This window comes from Cydia strobilella, chromosome 1 (genome assembly GCF_947568885.1).
Source record: "Cydia strobilella chromosome 1, ilCydStro3.1, whole genome shotgun sequence".
NCBI lineage: Eukaryota > Metazoa > Arthropoda > Insecta > Lepidoptera > Tortricidae > Cydia > Cydia strobilella.
Window position 1 is genome coordinate 8,572,235 of NC_086041.1, and position 22,056 is coordinate 8,594,290.

A 22,056-nucleotide genomic window follows, 5' to 3' on the forward strand; every position below is an offset into this window, starting at 1 on the left:
CCCATTGACGACCTAAATCGATACAAGATAAAATTCTACTATTGCTATCTAGTAACCAAGGCGTCCAAAGTTAAGTTAAGTGCTTGGATAAAGTGAACTTTGTGAGAACATATTAAGACAAGTAATAATGTATGCCTCAATGTGTTTCATGAGCATCGTCGCAATTCTCATGATCGACGTGAGAACTGGGGCTCTTCTGCAGAAAGGTGAGTGCTTATTCTTTATTTTTTTCATTTAGATAAAAAAATACACCTTAAAAATGAAGAGGTGTTCTCTAGTGTGACCTGTGTGACATAAGTAGATAAATGACTGAATTCCTTCTTTTGTACTAATTATAATTTGTTATTTATTAGAGAAGTTGTTAATTATTAGAAAATACATTTATTGAAGTTTGGTATTTAGGACAGAAAGAGCTGTGATGGTAGAATTCCTTAGACCCGAAGTGGATCTTGGCCTCCGACACCAATGACCGCCATGCTACTCTGTCCAAAGCCGTTTCTGTCCAGTCGATGGCGCCGAGTTCGTTGAGGTCCGCAAGAACCAGGAGATTGAAGATCTGGTGTCCGAGCCGAACATCATTCTGAGTACCAAGTGGCCGAAGACCGTCTGGACGCCCTAGGTACCGCTGGAGAGACGAAGTGCAGATAGTAGAATTGGACGTCGTTTATTCACGTTACTAACGAAGGAAGAAACGAAGAATGAAAATCTAGGTAACTGCTGTTATACCTCTATAGACTCCTGTGGTTTAAGGAGGTTAACTAGCTTTAGGCTGGTACGTGTACTACTTATGGCGGAACCTTACTAAAATGAGGTCTTGTAAACTTTGTCTGCGATTGTCCTAACACATTTATGGTCTGTTATGTAAAGTATATCTAGAGCATATTTATTTTGAAATTTATTTTTAAAGCGTGCGAGTTAATCGAATCCCTAGCTTACGTTTGTGAGATATTTTGCATTCCTTTAAGGAAAAAATCAACATAACGATACTGAGCCCGCGTAAACGTATAATATAAGCTTATAGAAAGTGTGCTCAGGCCTTCTTTTCATAGAACCCGTATTAGTTTCGTAGCAGGGTTACAGCTGATGAATACATGGATTACACTACACGTCCTTTAGAATCCTTTGTGGTTGTTAACGTTTAAAAAGATATCACATTGCTTTGAACGGTCAAACTGTTTGAATCGGTGTATTTGTTGCAGATTATATAGGAGCCAAACTAAACAGAATGCTGTGATATTTCTGTTTTTTTTTTAAATATTATTTGTTAATTATTAGTTCCAACGGTCAATATTTTGTATTGTTTTACCACGCGATTAATCCCACCATTTTAGTAAGTAGTTTACGTGAACAGAGAGAGCCTATATGGTAGGTGAGTACGAGCTCAAATGCAAGAGTTCGTCTATTATGTATTTATGTGTTGACATCCATCTTGCATACCCATGTACCTAATTGTAACACTGACAATGTATGATTAATGCAAATAAATAAATATGAAATGAAAATATTAACATTCTTATAATGAGCAGATTTTTAGACTAGAAATATAGAGTTCAGTAAATAATTAAAGCAATGAACAAACACCGTTAAATATAAAAAAACCGGCCAAGTGCGAGTCGGACTCGCCCATCGAGGGTTCCGCACTTTTTAGTATTTGTTGTTATAGCGGCATCAGAAACACATCATCTGTGAAAATTTCAACTGTCTAGCTATCACGGTTCATGAGATACAGCCTGGTGACAGACAGACGGACAGCGGAGTCTTAGTAATAGGGTCCCGTTTTTACCCTTTGGGTACGGAACCCTAAAAATACATTTATTTACTTAATCGAAGCAAAATAGTTCGTATGCTAGTAACACAGTGCAAAATGATTCGTCTACCACTGGGTAGTGTCGCCTTTCCTCTTGATGGTGGCTTCAATTCTTTGTGGCATTGTGTCAACTAACGCCGCACATTTCGCAGAGGATATTGAATCCCACACTGCGTTTATCTTGTTCTTTAAATCTCCCTTCGACTTGGCGGGATCCTTACGCAGTTTCTTTTTCATCTTCCACCACAACGTCTCGATCGGAGACAAATCTGGGCTGCTAGGTGGCCAATTCTGCAGTGTAGGAATATTGTGGTTATGTAACCAAGCGTTCGTGCTCTTGGCAGTAGGCAAGAAGCACCACCTTGTTGGAAAACATACTTGTTGTCATGTTGTAAACTGGGAATCGAAGGCAATAAGCTCGTCTTTAAGATTTCTTGGTACTTGGAAGCATTCACAGTGCCGTCTATAAACTGCAGCCGACCCACACCTTGAGCTGACATACACCCCCAGATCATGAGTGAGGCAGGAAACTTGACTTTTCTCTTTAGGCAGTCTTTATGAAAGGCTTCGCCCTTATTGCGGACAACTTTTTTCCGTTCGTCTCCAACAGCCACTTAAAACTTCGATTCATCGCTCCATATTATGGATCGCCACGGATCAATAGTCCAGTTTTGACGAGCTAAAGCAAATATTCGCCTCTTATTTTCTGAAGTTCAGTAAGTAATGGTTTTTCTTTCGCCGTATAGAATCCGTATCCCATTCTTTTCATGACTCGTTTGTATGTATCGACAGAAACATCTTTGTTGATCATTTCCCGCTATCTTACGGTGGATTCCCCTGCCTGAGCACGTCGAGACTCTGTTTTCGGCTGGTGTTGTGATGCGTGGGCGACCAGTTTTCTTGTAATGCTGGGTAATATATTTTATAAGGTCTTGAGCTGAGGTGAGGTCTATACGCAGATTTTCCTGATTTACTGATTGAAATTATAACTTTTCGAACATCTTGCGACATTGGTTTACCGCGACCCATATTGAATAAATGAAGTTTTCATAAACTTGGTAAATAATACGAAATTAAGAAAATTTGTCTTTTCATAGCCAAAGTGATATTTCCATAATATCAAACAATTCTTAATTTATTTTTAAATTAATTCTAAAAGCACTAATTACTTTTGACGAACTATTTTGTACCGATTAGTGTGAAACGAACTTTTTTGCTTGTGCGACGTCAAAATAAAAATGATGAATTCTTTTGCTATGTACAATATTAGCCCGATATGAATATATAAAGAAAAACTATGTTCGTCAACATTGTCACCAATGCTAAATATATTTATGAAAGATTAACATTCCAGCGGTAATAAATTGACGCTATGCAAGTGACTAGACGAACTCTTTTGCATTAGGGCTCGTAGAATTGGAATTTATTTATTCATACCACGTCCATACGCCCGAAAAATACATTCAGACCTTATAAGAGTAAATAATTATAGACTACCCATATCTATGAGCAATTAAGGTCAGCGGTAAAGTCCCGGGGGAAAATCAAACGGCCACAATCAGAACAAGGAAAGGAAGCGTGCGAGATAAATATCCGCCTTTAGATATCAGTAATCAGTAAATAAGCTTTATTGATGCTATACGATATGGACAGGTAGGTTGTGTAGCCTAGTGATATTATTTCAAAATAGCTTGTGTGTGTAATGGACCGAACCTGACTAGATATTATTTAAACATTTTCCAGTAAATAGTGATTTGCTTTCTTCAAACAGTGTGTTAATAATATGTATACAAAGATGTCTATACCTAATCATTTTGGTACAACAGACAATAGTCATTACGATACAAGTGCGAAAAATAATAAATTCGTAACGAGTGGCGATAAATTAAAACACGACCGAAGGGACACGAGTGGAGCAATAGCTCCAATATGCAAAAACGACAGAGGCAGATAACGGTTTTCGATTCGGCTTTCGGCGGCGAATACGGCTTCAGTAATACTAATATTTATCAATACAGTTTTACAAGATTCAGATTGAAAATCGAAGTTAAAAGATAGGTATATATATGAAAATCAATCCAAAACGAACATTTGAAGTGACTTCAAACTTGTGTAATATCGTTGGAGTTTTATTATTATAAAAGTTCGAGATTTGAATTTCCCTAAGCGGCGACAAAATGTAGCCGAATATTATTCGCAAGAAATGTGATTCCTTACCGGGGACCCGATCAGAGCACCTCCGCAAACACGCGTCACGAGTGTTTGAGTTCCTTAATTGAAATGGGGTGGGGATATAAATCAAGAGGCGTTAGATTTGAATTAGTGTATATGTATACGGTGGCTTAAACATAAGTGCATTTCCGTTGCCAGGGAGGTTTTGGGATTATACTGAGCAAATTTTACTATGGGACCAACCCCGAAATCGCGAAAAAAAATTTGGCTGTCATACATTTTGCCTGGTCCGTTTTCTATGGGAGGATAAATTTTTATTTCGCTATTTCGTGGTTGGTCCCATAGTAAAAGTTGCTCAATATAATCCCAAAACCTCCATGGCAACGGGAATGCATTTATTTTTTAGCCACCCTGTATAATTCTTGATTGAACTAAAGTAGATTACTGCAGACATTAATGTACGGGAATCCTGCGACCATCCGTCAATTGTATTGTAGGTACCATTGAATGATATTTTTCCTATCCTATTGAAACGTTGTTATATGCTGCCAAGTTTTTTGCACATTAGGCGCCTGCTAAATAAACTGCTGTAATAAAAAACCGGCCAAGTGCGAGTCGGACTCGCGTTCCAAGGCTTCCGTACATTACACAATTTTAACAATGTATTTTTTATGTGAAACGTGAGTAAAATGTTTTTAAAAAACCCGTAGGGGTCGGATCAAAAACTAAGTAATTAAGTCCGACTCACGCTTGACTGCAATTTCTAATAGGTTTTTAGGTAAGGTAATGTATAGGTAAATATCTATTTTGTGTATTTTTTTCAAAATTTTTGACCCAGTAGTTTCGGAGATAAAAGGGGGAATGGTCATTTTTTGTCAATTTTCTTGAATAACTATTAAATTGTTTATCCTAAAATTATTAAAAAAAATACTTGAAATTCTCACAATGAGCTCTTTCATTTGATATATAACACGATATAGTATGAAATTTTTTATTTTTTAATTTTCTCATTTACCCCATGTTTAAAATTAATTTGTTAAGTTACATGTCCGTCTTTGGGTCACAAACTTACATATGTGTACCAAATTTCAACTTAATTGGTCCAGTGAGATACCGCCTCTCTCTCTCTCTCTCTCTCGCAACCATTTCATTTCCCAACCCCATACTTGCGAAATGAAAATGACGCACTAGGTTGGGTTAGGTTAGGTTGGATTGCGCTTGGGCGGATCCTCCCAAATCTGGGCGGACCAGGAGGAGCCTCCAGGCGGCTCTATATGAGCGTGCTCAATGGCGCTTTACGGGGCACCAATATGGGCGGGCACCCTGGGAACTCGAAGTGCGGCCCTATTGCGTCGGCCGCAGCGGGCCATAGCTCTCAGGGTGGCCAGAGCGTATCGCGATAACTCGCACGCAGCAGCCGGCCTGCTAGCCGGAAGCCCGCCTTGGGACCTTGAAGCCAAGGTTCAGTCCGCGGTCTATTGGCGGGTGCTGGCAGCAAGGAGGGAGGAAAACTGGCCCGCCCCTCAAGAAGTTCGCAAGTGGCGGGAAGAAGCACGAGAAGTGCTATATGAAAAATGGTCGGAGCGTCTGGAGATCCCGGGAGCTAGCCGGGACCTGGTGGCCGCTGTTCGACCCGTTCTGAAAGAATGGGTCGAACGCAAGCACGGTGCACCCTCCTTCCACCTCACACAGCTCCTAACGGGGCACGGCTGCTTCGGCTGGTACCTGTGTGAGAGGGTGGGAAGAGAGCCGACGACAGCGTGCCACCACTGTGATGGAGGAGCCGTGGACACGGCTCAGCACACGCGCGAGGTATGCCCTGCATGGGCAGAGCCTCGCGCTGCGCTGTCCGCGGCTGTGGGAGGAGACCTCTCACTGCCGGCGCTAATACGCCGTATGATCAGCAGTGAGGAGGCATGGGCGGCAGTGGCTTCCTTTAGCGTCACTGTTCTAACGCAAAAGGAAGCGGCAGAGCGATCGCGTGAGGACGACGCGAACTCGCTCCCTCAGCGCCGAAGGAGACCAGGTAGGCGGCGAAGAGCCTTCGCATCAAGGATAATGCCGCCTTAACGGGACCCAGCGGGTGATGGGTCGGGAGTTCCATCACCCGCATGAACAGGTTCGAGCTGGAAGGCCCTCGAGTGTTCCGAGGAGCCTTCAACGAAGTAAGCTGCTAGAGCGGCCGTAAAGAATGGGTTCGCAAGAACAACGCCGACGGGGTATCGGAGGTCTACAACCGAGTTCCCGAAACCCCGTCTACAAAGCACGCGGCGGAACACCCCAGGGGGTTTAGTCCGTGGGAGTCGGACATACCCACTAGGCTTCTCCCGGGCCAGTGGGATCCATAAAGGATTCCCCCTGGGTCATCAAAAAAAAAAAATGTTAGGTTGGATTATGAAAATTTGCGAAATGAAATTTTGTCAAATGATAATTTGCGTAAAATAGTTTGGGAAGTAATACTTTGGGAAACGATTTTTGGCAATACATTAGTAAACCGGTCCAGTAGTTTCGGAGAAAATAGGCTGTGGCAGACGGACAGACAGACGCACGAGTGATCCTATAAGGGTTCCGTTTTTTTCCATTTGAGGTACGGAACCCTAAAAATATGATCACCCGCTTGAATGGTAGCTTCAAATGTTTATTTAGATAGATTCACTCTATGTGCCCCTTTATGAATGTCTAGAGTTGTCGCAGCTTTTGCCACGGCTAGCTAAAGTCTGCTCACTCTTAGCCAGTAGGTAAGTACCTACATATGTGCTTACGAAGTCTGCTTGTCATGAACGACCTGATTCGATTTTTACGATACGTCAAAAATTTGCTAAAGATACGACATGGATCGGATATGTCAGTGTCAAACAAAAACGTTACTTTTGACACTGACATATCCGATCTATATCAATTATATCCATAGACATAGTATATACAAGTAGATATAGACGCGCCACCGAGCGACCGGGGGTAAGAGAAAGAATATTCATATAAAATGTAGGCAGCATAGGATTTTTTCTCTTTCACTCTTATAAATTTCGGTATTTTGCCATCGCCTCCTACCTATGATGCCACCCGGTCGGTGATAAGGACAAAGCATGGCACTATTTTCTCTTTCCTCTTATAGGAATCGCAACAAGACTATCTTTCTCTATCAAAGAGTGTCAGGCCCTTGATTATATCATTCATTCATCATCATCATCATCATCATCACTTAAGAGCTTTGCTCTTGTCGGTGGAGTAATTGCCAGTCCTTTCTTTCCTGAGCCAGTCTTTTGATTTGCTTCATTCATTCATTCATTCTTTTAAAATCATGGTTTCAGTACAGTGGGACTATTTCGCCAGTATCAAGGTCTTAGGAGCTTTAAATACTACTAAAATTGTACGGTTAGTAAAAGACAGTGTACGGTGATTTTATTAGCTCTTGTAAAGCGATAGCGACTTTACAAGAAACACGTGGGCTACCGGCCGTTGACTCCAAAATGGTGGTTAAACGCGCTTCAAGATTAATTATCTATTCACTGAACACTACCACATTAATTTACTGTATAATAAGCTATCGATATTACACTTTAAATAATATTAATGAGCAAAAACAAAGGAAAGTAACAAAGAAGTCAAGATGGCGGTTGAAACCGGAAGCCCCCTATCCATATCGTATCATTAGCAAATTTTTGACGTGTCTTAAACACTGACATATACGAGTATGTATAGACAAGCTGTCGAGTACAAATTGGGTCCGCGAGGTGTCCGCCATTTTTTGCGTTTTTCGTCTGTCACTAAGCTAAAGAATAAGCGCAGCTAGCCAGTAGCAATGAAGTGCATGCACTTCATTGAGGTGCGGAAACATTTTCTTCGAGAGGCCGCCTCTAGTGTATACATATAAAGGCCCCTCCAGACTATGTCCGCGAATCGCGGCGCGACTTCGCGGAGAGAACATGTCGCGACGTTGACGTATGACTCCACACTCGCAAACTTTAGGGCGATTTCGCAGTTTGGTTCTCGCCAAGATGGCGGAAAAGCATCAGCTGATCGAGCTTAACTGCTAGTTATCTATGGCATCATACGTGATTTAGCTATTTTTCCATTTTGTTTTGTTGTAAAACCGTAAAATATAGCCGCTTTATATAATATAATTATTATTTATCTTGCCACATACGAGTCAAAATAGTGTGTAATGTGGAGTCTTGCCAGTTCGCGCTTCGCGCCTCCTTTGACGCGGGCTGATAAACCGACAAAAAACGGGGAACTAGGCGCGAAGGCGTGAACAATCCGCGAAATCGACGCCACACTTACGTTCGCGGCTTCGCGCCGTGATTCGCGCATGAGTGTGGAGGGCCCTTTACCTCAATGATCTCAGTTTAAATCAGGCCGGAAGTCGCACTTTTGTCTTAGCGACCCTACTCTGTTTATCTATAAATTGCGTTTTTTATATAAGTGATCTTTATAATGAACTAGCGCCCGCCCCGGCTTCGCACGGGTGAACCTTAACAAATGATACCTACACCTAAATCTTACTCAAGAATGACTCTATTGATATGTGAAAACCGCATGAAAATCCGTTCAGTGCCTAGTTTTTGAGTTTACAGTCAGACAGACAAACGCTGCGGGGGACTTTGTTTTATAAGGTGTAGTAATAATACTGATAATAATATGGTTTTCAGTTGACATCCTCTTCTTACAATAAGAATCCCCCCGATCGTGCCCAAATGAGAAAAGTAATTGAAGATTTTTTAAACAAAATTATTCTATAAAATTAATGAATGCTCATTCAGGCTCCACCTTTAATGTTATTTTATGTTATAAGGTTTAAAAGGCGAGTTTTCCTTTTGTTGAGTTACTTTCAAGTTATGCTTTGATGCTGAGGTCGCCGAACAATGTCGAATTACCATAACGTAGGTTTTGTGATGAAGCACGAACTGTTATGACTCTTTCAATGTTTACCAAGAGCTTAAAGAAATAATTGTCAATGACATAACTGTCATTCCAACGGGAGTATATTGGTTGCAATAGCGTGATGCAATGCACGCAATGCAATGGTTGCGTTGTTATGCTGATAACCGCAAACATCATGCGCCTCAATATAATTAACAAATTTGCAATTAAATATTTCCTTATCCATTCATAACTATTGCGGCAAGCAAGAAAGCATACTCAATTTCATGGTAGATGGCGCTGCGCTGCACACATCGCGCGCTACGGGTTTCCTGCGACCTATATAAGCGCGGCCATTGTCAAGCTTTTTATTTTTTTGCAATATCCTTCAAAGAAATAACATGTCATGTATACGCGTCTAATTTATTAATAATATAATTGTGTTGCAAATCGGCGTTTCAATTCTTATTACACGTTATGAGGAACTAGAGTCTACAAAGTGGTCCATTAGAGCCGGAAATATAGTGAATTAGTGGTGAAAAACGAACAATGAAATAAGAATAATTTTGAGAGATTATAGACGTCACGCATCGAACATTCTAGAACAAAATAAATGAAGAAGGAACAAGAGTGAAAAAACAAAATACGAACAATGATGAAAAAAATACTGAAAATACGAGAAATAAACGATGAATGAATAATATTTACGAGGTTTCAGTGCATAAATACAATAAATAACCATATCGAGTACCGCGAGAACAATAATTGAGTGATTTTCGTAAAAATAGTCGGCGCTTCGGTGTAAACATTGGTGTAAACAATGGACATAAAACTGTGAAAATACATCGAGATTCGTAATAATTTTGAAGAAAACGTGTAAAAACGAGCAAAGCTACGAACATTTAGTGTTTTTCAAGCCAAAAGAGTGAAGATTCAAGATATTTCGTAAGATTTTACTACATAACCTACAAAATGGATACTTACGTGTCGGAACAAGAAATTTGTACACGACGCGCATAGTATTTTGTAACTTAGAGTCATTTTAACATGTAATAATTTTAAGTCGCGTCACGTATAGAAATAAATGGTATTTAGTATGTTTTTATAACAGGACAAAGTATGAGTAGCATACTTTGTACCTCTTAAAGGAATCCAATAAGAGAATTCCAATTAGGTAAAGTTAGGATTGCAATATAATTTAATTAAGATAGGCTTATAACAAATAAAGAATTTTCCTCATTGTGTTTCATTACGTAGATCTGTATAAGAAAATAGGGCAAAGTATACGCTACCTTATTCTAATAAGAAATTGTGATATTAGACTAGAATCTAATAAGATAGGTAGGATAAATAAATAAAACATGTAATTTGTTAATATATAACATAACTTTAATAAATAAAGAGAAACGTAGGAGAGTCGAGGAAAGAGAGGTCTGCGCATGCGCGAAGCGCAGACGCCCGCGCCGGCGCGGCGCGGGGGACGAGGTCTTTAAATATGGAGGGAATAAAAGGCGGTGCGCCGGCCATAGGAAGCCATTACGAATCGAGCAGCCAAGCAAGCAACACCTCTCTTAAGAAGAAAAAGAAGACCTCTCCGACCTCGACCCTCCTGCATCTGATTTAAGAAGAGCTCCAGTTGTTTTACTCCATCCTTGCCGCCTATGCCGCACCCTATACAGTCCACACCCCTACGATAGATCTCAAGACAACAAGATTAGGGCCTAACACTCACATTGTTTGGTCCTCGTCGAAGCCGGATCTCTGAAGCAAGAAAAAATAGCAAGATGGCAGTAACAAGAAGCAACCACGGCAGAGAAGAAAATTCGTCAGATGAAACGCAGGCCACGGACCAGACCGGCGATACATCTGGTACAGGAGAGACGTCAGGCACAGGCGAGACGTCACGAACAGGCGATACGTCACGCACAGGCGAGACGTCAGGCACAGGCGAGACGTCGGGCACGGGCGAGACGTCAGGCACGGGCACCACCACAAGAACGCGCACTGCAACAGAAGCCAGCATCGCCGGCACCAGCACGAATGGGGGCCCAGCCGACACGTCGGGAATCAGAGCAACGCCTGCAGTTAGCACCGTCGCCACACTCGTCGGGCGAGATTCCGTCGAGTTAATGCCACCGCCGCCAGTTCCCGCTAAGCCCGCTCGGTCACACCGATCCAAGGCCTCCAGCAAGAGACTCCTCGCGGAGTTAGAGGCCAAGGAGAAGTTAGCCGAGCTGGAGCTGAAGCGCGTACAAGCCGAAACAGAACTAGCAAGAATCAGACAACAAAGACTCGACCTCGCCTCGTCAAGGGAAGAGTCTGAAGAGGAAGAGGACCTTGCTCCACAACGCATTGCCGATTGGTTCAACCGCCGCCCAGAACAACCAACAGCGATTGAAGAAGAGCCCGCCCATGAAGAAGCACACGTGCCGGCCCCGCGCGCCACTAGAAAACACGCGCGGCCGGAGGCCCCTCGAGCCGCCCACGCCATGGACGTGTCATCGCTGACCGCCGCCCTAACAGAAGCCATCCAAGCCGGCAAGTCCTACAGAAAATACATACCAGACCTGCCGACATTCAGTGGCCTATGCAACGAGTGGCTACAATTTAAAGCCGCGTACGACGAGTCCGCCCCCAGTTTCGCCGCAAGTGAAAACGTCGCCCGTATAAGAAAAAGCCTCAAGGGAGTAGCCTTGGAAGCCGTAAGCGCCCTCCTCATCAGCCGGCCGCACCCCGAGGACATCATTAAAGCACTAGAAAGAAGATACGGAAGGCCAGACGCATTACTCGTCAACGAACTGGAGAAGATGAAGGGACTGCCGCGACTCACCGACAGCCCGCGCGACCTGTGCATATTCGCCAGCAAGATCGCAAACACTGTCACGACTATCGAGATATTGAAGAAGCCTCAGTACCTCTACAATCCAGAGCTACTGCGGTCGATGGTCGATAAACTCACGCCTATACTTCGAAGCAAGTGGTACGACTACGCGGCCACGAGAGAAGATACGCCCGAGCTTAAGAAGATTGCCGACTTTCTAAACAACGAAGCCGACAAGTGCACGCCTTACGCTCCGCCTGAAAATACGACGGAGAACAAAGAAGTGAGGACCGCAAGAAAGAAGCCCGAGCGAACGTACGCCGCTACCGCCGACACTAAGAAGCCAAGAGAAGAGAAGCAAGCGTGCCCACTATGCGAACACGCTACTCACCAACTGCCGTCGTGCCCGCAATTCATCAAAATTGACACGAACGAGCGCTGGGAAGTAGCGAAGAAACACAACATTTGCTACCGATGCCTCGCTAGCAAGCATCGCCGCTTCGCGTGTCGTGCGAAGCCCTGCGGCCACCTGGGCTGCCCCATGAGACATCATCGCCTACTACATCACGAGAAGACGCCGCAACCAGTCGCCGCTGCGCAAGTCGAGCCACCACAACAACATAAACCGGAAGAAATAGTGGCCTCGGCAGTGAACACAGTCGCCTGCGCACAACCACGAACGAGCCGCGCCTACCTGAAGATAGTGCCAGTAACACTGCGCGGCCCGCGAGCGACACTAGACACGTTCGCCCTATTAGATGAAGGCAGCACGGTGACAATCATCGACTCAGCACTGGCGGACGCACTCGGGCTAGACGGTCCCACTGAACCAATGTGGGTGCAAGGCGTAGGCGGGAAAGAGATGGAGCACAATCAGAGCAGGAGGGTCGAGGTCTTCATCAAGAATAAGCACGACAGCCAAGAACAACGCATAACGAACGCGCACACCGTCGGCAGCCTCGGCTTCACCACACAGTCGATCGGCATGGAAGAAATAGACGGCTGCGCGCACCTCCGGGGTATCAAGCACAAGTTAACCTACCGCGGTGCAACCCCACAAATACTCATCGGCCAGGACAACTGGGACCTGATCGTGTCACGAGAAATAAGAAAAGGCCGGCGCGGACAACTCGTCGCGTCGAGAACCCTACTAGGATGGGTACTTCACGGCTGTCGCACCACAAAAGCGAAGCCGATCGCCTACTGCTGCGCACATCTCACTCGTACCGGGCCGACCGAGAACATAGAAAAAACCATGAAGAATTATTTCGCCCTCGAGTCTCTATCAATCGAGCCGAGGCGACCCCGTAGTGATCCCGAACAACAAGCTCTACGCATACTAGAAGAAAAGAGCCGCCGCCTACCCAATGGCCGGTTCGAGACGGGGCTACTGTGGCGCAACGAAACAGAGAAGATACCTAACAATCGCACCGACGCACTCAAGCGGCTGCACACGCTCGAGAGGAAGCTGGATCGTGACGCAAGCCTAAAGCAACAATATAACGAACGCGTCAACAACCTACTTACCTCAAACTACGCCGAGCGCGCGACAACGCCCCCGAGTGACAGAACGTGGTACTTACCTCACTTCGCAGTCTGCAATCCAGAGAAGCCGAAGATTAGACTGGTCCACGATGCTGCGGCCACATCACACGGTCGCAGCCTCAACGACATGCTACATACGGGCCCAGATTTCCTACAATCGCTACCCGGCGTCATCATGAAGTTTCGACAACATAGCATCGCAGTCTCAGCCGACCTGAAAGAAATGTTCATGCAGATAAAAATAAGAGAAGGAGACCGGGACGCCCTCCGCTTCCTATGGAGGGGCGATCACCGCGAGGGAGAACCAGAAGAGTACCGCATGACTTCCGTTATATTCGGCGCGTCATCATCACCGTGCACCGCCCTATACATAAAAAATAGGAATGCACAAGAACACGCGACACAGTACCCGCAAGCCGCGCGAGCGATAGAACGAAATCACTACATGGACGACTATCTACAAAGTTTCGACACAATAGAAGAGGCAAGACAAGTAACAAGAGACGTCGACTATGTGCACAAAAAAGCCGGGTTCCAGTTGCGAGGATGGGCCACGAACGAAAAAGAAGCAATAAGTAACGTCGTCGGCAGCGAAGAGCGAGAGGGAAATACTGTCCCTATCGGCGGGAGCGAGATAGAAAAAACGCTCGGCCTGCTATGGAACACAAATGAGGACAGTATCCGCTTTCGCCTCAATACAAGAAGAGCGCAGCCCGAAGTAATCAACGACCTGCGGCCTCCAACGAAGAGAGAAGCACTCAGTGTCATTATGTCAATTTTCGACCCGCTCGGCCTCATATCACCAATCACTACGCCGGCCAAGCGAATCATGCAAGACACGTGGCAACATAGCACAGGCTGGGACGAAGCGATACCAGAGCAGCTACACGAACGCTGGAGCGAATGGCTACGACAACTTCGAGACCTAGGTACCCTAAAAATACCTAGGTGCTACGACACTACGCCCGCCGCCACACACGAGCTGCATACTTTCGTCGACGCCAGTGAAGAAGCCTACGCCGCCGCAGTGTATTGGAGAATGACGCGAGCCGACGGCTCAGTCAAGATAGCCCTAGCCGCCGCAAAAAGTCGAGTCACACCCAGGAAACCGGTCTCCATTCCTAGATTGGAGCTACAAGCGGCCGTCCTAGGCGTACGGCTAGCAAAAACAGTCATAGAAGAACACGATTTCGAAATCACTTCGAAAACATATTGGAGTGACTCTCGCACGGCACTGGCATGGATACGCGCCGAGCCCCGCACATTCAAGACGTTCGTGGCACACAGACTCGCCGAAATAGAAGACTGCACTAAGAAAAACGAGTGGAGATGGGTACCGACAGCACACAACGTGGCCGACGACGCGACCCGCGCCACCCCGGCAGATTTCGACTCGCAACATAGATGGTTCACCGGCCCGCCCTTTCTCTATGAACAAAAAGAGACTTGGCCCCACGAGAATAAGGTCGAAGTTCCCGCGACCGGCGAAGAAAAAGAGACGTGCGCTGCGATCGCCGTCCCTACGCAAGATAAACACGCAGCTATACCCGAGATCGAACGCTTCTCAAAATGGATGCGGCTGCTGCGAGCGACCGCGCGCGTGCTACAGTTCATCGACCTAGTGCGCCCTCAACCCCGCGCGCCCGCCCCGCCCGCGACACAACTTATCGCGGCGGCGAAGCGCAAGCGGACACGAGCGAACGCGGAACAAGACGGCGCATGGAACAAACGCACGCAACACACGCGCGTGTCCGCCAAGAGTGCAGCTACCCAACCCCAAGAAGAGAAGAAATACTTAACGCTAGAAGCCAAATACCTAAACGCCGCCGAAAAGTTACTAATACGCGCCTCACAAGAAGATAGCTACGAGAAAGAGAGAAGGCGAATAGCGAGCGGCCGTACGCCCGACAAGGACGACCGACTGGCCAAGCTGAGTGTTTATATGGACGAGGACTGTATCATACGACTACGGGGAAGAATAGCGGCGGCCGGGAACATACAAGAAGAGACAGTGCAACCAGTAGTGCTATATGGGAAGCATCACTACACGAAATTGTATGTTTCTCATGTGCATGAACAATTACATCATGGCGGTACGGAAATAGTGGTGAACGAGTTGCGACAGCGAGTGCACATAGTGAAAATAAGGCCGACAGTGAAACAAGTGATCGCTCAGTGTCCGAGATGTCGACTACGTCGTGCGAAGCCCGCGGCCCCGGCCACTGGTGACCTACCGGCGGCACGCCTGGCGCATCATGTGAGGCCCTTTACCTACACGGGTCTAGACTACTACGGGCCGCAAGAAGTCACAGTGGGGCGTCACAGAGAAAAAAGGTACGTCGCGCTGTTCACATGTATGACGTCGAGGGCCGTACACCTAGAAATGGTAGCCTCACTAAGCACGGACTCGGCCATCAACGCACTACGCCGTTTCATTGCCCGGCGCGGGTGCCCTACAGAGCTGTGGAGTGACAACGGGACCGCCTTCAGAGGAGCCAACCGCGAGTTGACGGAAGCCATGAGAGACGCCGCCCACGCGCGCCGCATAAACTGGCGTTTCCTACCCCCCGCCGCACCCTTCATGGCGGGCGTGTGGGAACGTATGGTGCGCACGGTGAAAGAAGCTATGAAGGCCACCCTACATGAGAAATACCCGAGCGACGAGACTCTACAAACCCTACTGACGGAGGCGGAGGCGACGGTCAACTCGAGGCCCATAACCTACGTAGCGGTGAATCCAGAAGACCCGCCGGCACTGACTCCAAACATGATTCTGATCGGGCCGGACTGCTACACCCCGGCTCCCGGCACCTTCGAAGAGAGCGACATGAACGCGCGACAACACTGGAGGCGCGCCCAGCAGCTGGCCGACACCTTCTGGCAGCGCTGGGTTCGCGAGTACGCGCCGCTACTACAACACCGGCGGGAGCCCCACGGCGCAGGAGTCACCCCGGCCGTCGGCGATGTCGTAATAATATGCGACTCCAACCTCCCCCGCAACATATGGCCACGTGGAATAGTGAAGCAGACGTATCCGGGCAAGGACGGCGTGGTACGAGTCGTGGACGTCACCACCAGCAGAGGACACGTGCTGAGGCGGCCAACAAAGAAGATCGTCGTGCTACCAGTGGGATCGCAAGGCGACGGCGGGAGAAATGTACACGACGCGCATAGTATTTTGTAACTTAGAGTCATTTTAACATGTAATAATTTTAAGTCGCGTCACGTATAGAAATAAATGGTATTTAGTATGTTTTTATAACAGGACAAAGTATGAGTAGCATACTTTGTACCTCTTAAAGGAATCCAATAAGAGAATTCCAATTAGGTAAAGTTAGGATTGCAATATAATTTAATTAAGATAGGCTTATAACAAATAAAGAATTTTCCTCATTGTGTTTCATTACGTAGATCTGTATAAGAAAATAGGGCAAAGTATACGCTACCTTATTCTAATAAGAAATTGTGATATTAGACTAGAATCTAATAAGATAGGTAGGATAAATAAATAAAACATGTAATTTGTTAATATATAACATAACTTTAATAAATAAAGAGAAACGTAGGAGAGTCGAGGAAAGAGAGGTCTGCGCATGCGCGAAGCGCAGACGCCCGCGCCGGCGCGGCGCGGGGGACGAGGTCTTTAAATATGGAGGGAATAAAAGGCGGTGCGCCGGCCATAGGAAGCCATTACGAATCGAGCAGCCAAGCAAGCAACACCTCTCTTAAGAAGAAAAAGAAGACCTCTCCGACCTCGACCCTCCTGCATCTGATTTAAGAAGAGCTCCAGTTGTTTTACTCCATCCTTGCCGCCTATGCCGCACCCTATACAGTCCACACCCCTACGATAGATCTCAAGACAACAAGATTAGGGCCTAACACTCACAAAATTACTTACGAATTAATAAGAAAGATCGGGATAAACTTAAATAAGCAAGGAAAATCACGTATTACGAAAGGCTATGTACAAGCTAGAATTGATACATTGAACGAGTATTGGCAGAAATTTCAAACAAACCATTTCCAAATCTTGAAATATGCAACTACGGCTCAGAAAAAGGAGCATAATTACTTCACAACCGACTTGTACTCCAATGGAGAAGAAGAGTATATTGTGATTAAAGGAGAGTTATCGGATACTATCGAGCTATTCAACAAATCCAAAACTTTGAGTGAGCAACCGCAATCGCAACCGCAATACAAGTCAACGTCGGAAGTAAACAAGCATTCTACGCAAGAGGTGAAGCTTCCAAAAGTGATCCTGCCCCAATTCTCTGGAGATTATCAAGAATGGACGTCATTTAGAGACCTGTACACGTCGCTCGTTCATAATAAAACATCGCTGAGCAAGGTACAAAAACTTCATTACCTGAAATCAAGTGTCACCGGTGAAGCTGAACAATTATTGAAGCATCTGCAAATAACGGAGAAAAACTATGATGTTGCATGGGAAACTTTAGACAAGAGGTACAACAACAAACGCATGATAGTAAATACCATATTGAATAGATTTATGAATCAAAAGAAAGTGTACAACGGCACATCTAGATCTATCAGAGAGCTACTCGATACTACCCAAGAATGCCTGAACAGCCTTAAAAACAACGACGTAAAGATTAACGAGTGGGATACTATCGTGATTCACATTATGCTCAACAAATTGGATGACGAGACGCGCAAACAGTGGGAAGAGGAGATAAAAGCGCTACCTGTACAAGAGTTGCCGAAACTAGAGAAGTTTACAACCTTCTTAGAGACACGTTTCAGAGTGTTAGAAATGTTTCCATCTACAACCTATTCGAAGGACAGAGAGAGAGCTATCGTGAGACAGAGATCCTTTCTAACAAGCCCCGCTACAACTACAATACAGTGTTCCTACTGCAAACAAAACCACTTCACCTATCTATGCAAAGAATTTGCAAACCTAGATGTCAACAACAGAGTTCAACATGTCCAAAAGGAAAGACTTTGCTTTAACTGCATGTCATCAAAACATAATGTGAAAAATTGTAAATCCAGAGTATCTTGTCATCATTGCCAAAAAAGACATCATTCTTTACTTCATTTTGAAAACCAACCAACTGAGAAGAGAGAAAATCCAATACAATCTACATCGAGAGAAACCGCTACAAATTTGAGAGAAGAGACTACTACAAAACCTTCAGATACACCAAAAATAAGAAACTACCTTATCACTCAGAGTCATACTGCGCTCATGGCTACCGCACTAGTAAACATTAAGACTGGCCATGGTATACAAGTTCTACGAGCACTCATTGATCCCTGTTCACAAGAATCATTTATAAGTGAAGCAACTGTCAAACAATTACAGCTGCGAAGAAAACCAGCTGATGGATTAGTAACCGGAGTGGGTCATATGTCAACAAGAATCAAATCCGCTATAGATATAGAAGTTTACTCAAGGTTCAATGACAACTTCAAAGTCAACTGCACAGCCTACATTGTTCAAGATGTCACCGACATTATGCCTGAAGTCCCAATCAGTCCACAGAAATGGAGTCATCTGCAATATCTGTCACTGGCAGACCCAACTTACCATACACCAAGCAACATTGATCTACTACTTGGAGTTCACATCTACACAGACATTTTGATGAACGGAGTGATTAAAGGAGAACCAGGTACTCCCATAGCACAACAAACTCACTTGGGATACATCCTGTCAGGAGGTCAGTTGAACAACAACCACATGAGAGAGTTCAAAAGCATGCATCTGAACATAACATTAGAGAAGATGGTAGAAAAATTTTGGGAGACAGAGAGATTAGAGTCAGAGGAAAACGACACTCTCACCCCACAAGAACTTCGAGCTGAGAACATTTATCAAGATACAGTAGCAAGAGATACAAACGGAAGATACATCGTATCACTTCCATTCAAGTGTGACAAACCTACTTTACCAGAGAATTCGAGAGAAATCGCACTGAGAAGATTCATGAGCACTGAGAGAAGATTAGAAGCAAACACAAAATTGAGAGAATCCTACAATGAAGTCATGGGAGAGTACATAATGTTACAACATATGGAATTAGTTAAACGAGATGAACCTATGAGAGAGCCAGACAGAAGAGTATACCTGTCACATCATCCTGTGATCCGTGAAGACAGAGACACTACTAAGCTTCGGGTAGTTTATGACGCTTCATGCAGAGGAGCCAACGGAGTAAGCCTCAACTCAGAACTGCTAATTGGTCCGTCACTTCTGGGAGATCTTCGAGACATTCTTATGAGATGGAGAACGCATAAAGTCTGCTTTGTCGCCGATGTCATCAAAATGTACCGGCAGATCCTTGTAAGAAGAGGAGACACAGACTTTCAGATAATACTTTGGAGATTCAGCCCTGATGAAGACATAAGAGAGTATAGAATGCTAACTGTAACCTTCGGAACAGCATGTGCACCATTCTTAGCAATCAAAACCCTGAGACAGATAGCAATCGATGAGGCAAACACAGAAGATTATGCACAAGCTCGAGAAATCATCAACCATTCTTTCTACATGGATGATGTACTGTCAGGGGGAAATACAATAGAAACCGCAGTAGAGGCTAAACGTCAACTGACAGAAGTACTAAGAAGAGGAGGCTTCGAGTTACAAAAATGGTCTTCAAACAGCAAAGAATTCATAAACACAGTAGAACCAGAGAAGAGAGCGAAGAATTCTGAGATAGACATCAACAAAAAAGAGACAATCAAAACATTAGGAATCACTTGGAACTCAAACGAAGATACCCTCTTAGTAACAAACAAAATCAACACTTTATCTGAGCAGCGAGTAACAAAGAGAAACGTCTTAACAGTCATCGCTTCCCTGTTTGATCCAATGGGTTGGCTAGCACCATCTGTAGCCATGGCGAAAATATTTCTACAGAAGACCTGGTCAAGAGAATTATCATGGGACACAGAGTTACCTGAAGACTTTAAGACAGAGTGGAAGACTTTCTGCAGAGGCATAGAGCACCTGTCAGACGTGAAGCTTGAGAGATGGATCGGAATGACCAACAACAGCGAGTTAGTAGAACTGCATGGCTTTGCTGATGCATCAATGTCAGCCTACGCAGCAGTAGTCTACAGCAGAGTAATCCAACCAGACGGAGAAGTCAAAATATCACTCATCATGGCAAAAACAAAAATCTCACCGTTGAAAAAACAACTCACTTTGCCCCGTCTTGAACTGAGTGCAGCACTGCTACTGAGCCAACTACTGAAACACGTCGCTACAGCTATGAGAATCGAGCACAACCATACATACGCTTATTCAGATTCAAAAGTAACCTTAGCCTGGATTCTCGGAGACCCGCTGAAGTGGACAACATTTGTGAAAAACCGAGTCATTGCAATCAACAACAACATAGATACAACATGGTCGTACGTGAACACAAAAGAAAACCCTGCAGATCCCGCATCGAGAGGAGTCACACCTGAGAAATTAAAAGAACATACACTATGGTTTCAAGGCCCAACATTTTTACATCAAAGAGAATGGAGAAGAGAACACTATGAAGTAGAAGATACAGATCTAGAAACAAGAAAATCTATCAAATGCGCAACTACTACCTTGTCAGAGAAGACTCAGAAGACAGAAGATTTCATACTTACAATTTCAAAGAGATATTCATCATTGAGAAAACTCATCTCAGTCATAGCCTACTGTAGAAGATGGCTTATCTTAAAAAACAAACATGTAAAAGAAACTGCAATGGTAACTAAAGCAATACATATAGAATGTGTGAGCAACATGTCTATGGAAGCGTTCATGGCAGCATTTAGAAGATTTACATCAAGAAGAGGATTCGTCAAGGAGATTTGGAGTGACCACGGGACTAACTTCATTTCCTCGAGCAAAGAAATACTAGAGACTTGGAGACTTGGCAAGTCAACAATCCCTGTTGAACTAGCAGCCCTACTAGATACAGAAGGCACCAAGTGGAAGTTCATCCCTCCTGGATCACCAAACCATGGCGGATTGTGGGAGGCCGGAGTCAAGAGTATCAAGTTTCATCTTAAGAGAACTCTCGGAGACGCTACACCTACCTTCGAAGAATTTACAACTCTTTTGAACCAGGTCGAGGCTTGTCTGAACTCAAGACCTTTATCACCGCTGAGCGATCATCCTGATGACCTAGAGCCGCTGACACCAGCACATTTTCTTGTCGGAGAACCGTTAGTCACCATCCCGGAGAGAGATTTGACACAACATAAGACAAATTCATTATCAAGATGGCAAAACATTCAGAAAATGCTACAAATATTTTGGAGAAAATGGCAAACTGAATTTCTAACAAGATTACAAGAGAGACCGAAGTGGAAAATCAGAAAACAAGAGTTTAACGTCGGGGACCTCGTACTAATTAAGGATCATAGATTACCTCCTAGTAAATGGCTACTAGGTAGAGTTGTACAGAAACACCCTGGACAAGACAACGTGACACGAGTCTACGAAGTCCGCACAGCAACTGGAGTGCTAACCCGCTCGATTTCGAAGCTCTGTCCACTACCAGATGTGAGAAGAAAGGATTCTGCTATTCTTTAGGCGGGAGTATGTTGCGGCAAGCAAGAAAGCATACTCAATTTCATGGTAGATGGCGCTGCGCTGCACACATCGCGCGCTACGGGTTTCCTGCGACCTATATAAGCGCGGCCATTGTCAAGCTTTTTATTTTTTTGCAATATCCTTCAAAGAAATAACATGTCATGTATACGCGTCTAATTTATTAATAATATAATTGTGTTGCAAATCGGCGTTTCAATTCTTATTTCACGTTATGAGGAACTAGAGTCTACAATAACATTAATTATGCTATACACATGTATCTAACATGTCCGA

The 22,056-nt window shown here is 44.7% G+C and overlaps 1 protein-coding gene across 1 annotated transcript in view; it reads left to right on the forward strand.

The window, feature by feature from the left end:
• Nucleotides 1-76: 76 nt before the first annotated feature.
• LOC134746892 (uncharacterized) overlaps nt 77-22,056 on the forward strand; it is a 28,244-nt gene continuing 6,264 nt past the window's right edge. Inside the window, exon 1 of the mRNA XM_063681467.1 lies at nt 77-206. Coding sequence (XP_063537537.1) covers nt 128-206 — 79 coding nt within the window. The 5' untranslated portion in view covers nt 77-127. The remainder of the gene's footprint in view (nt 207-22,056) is intronic.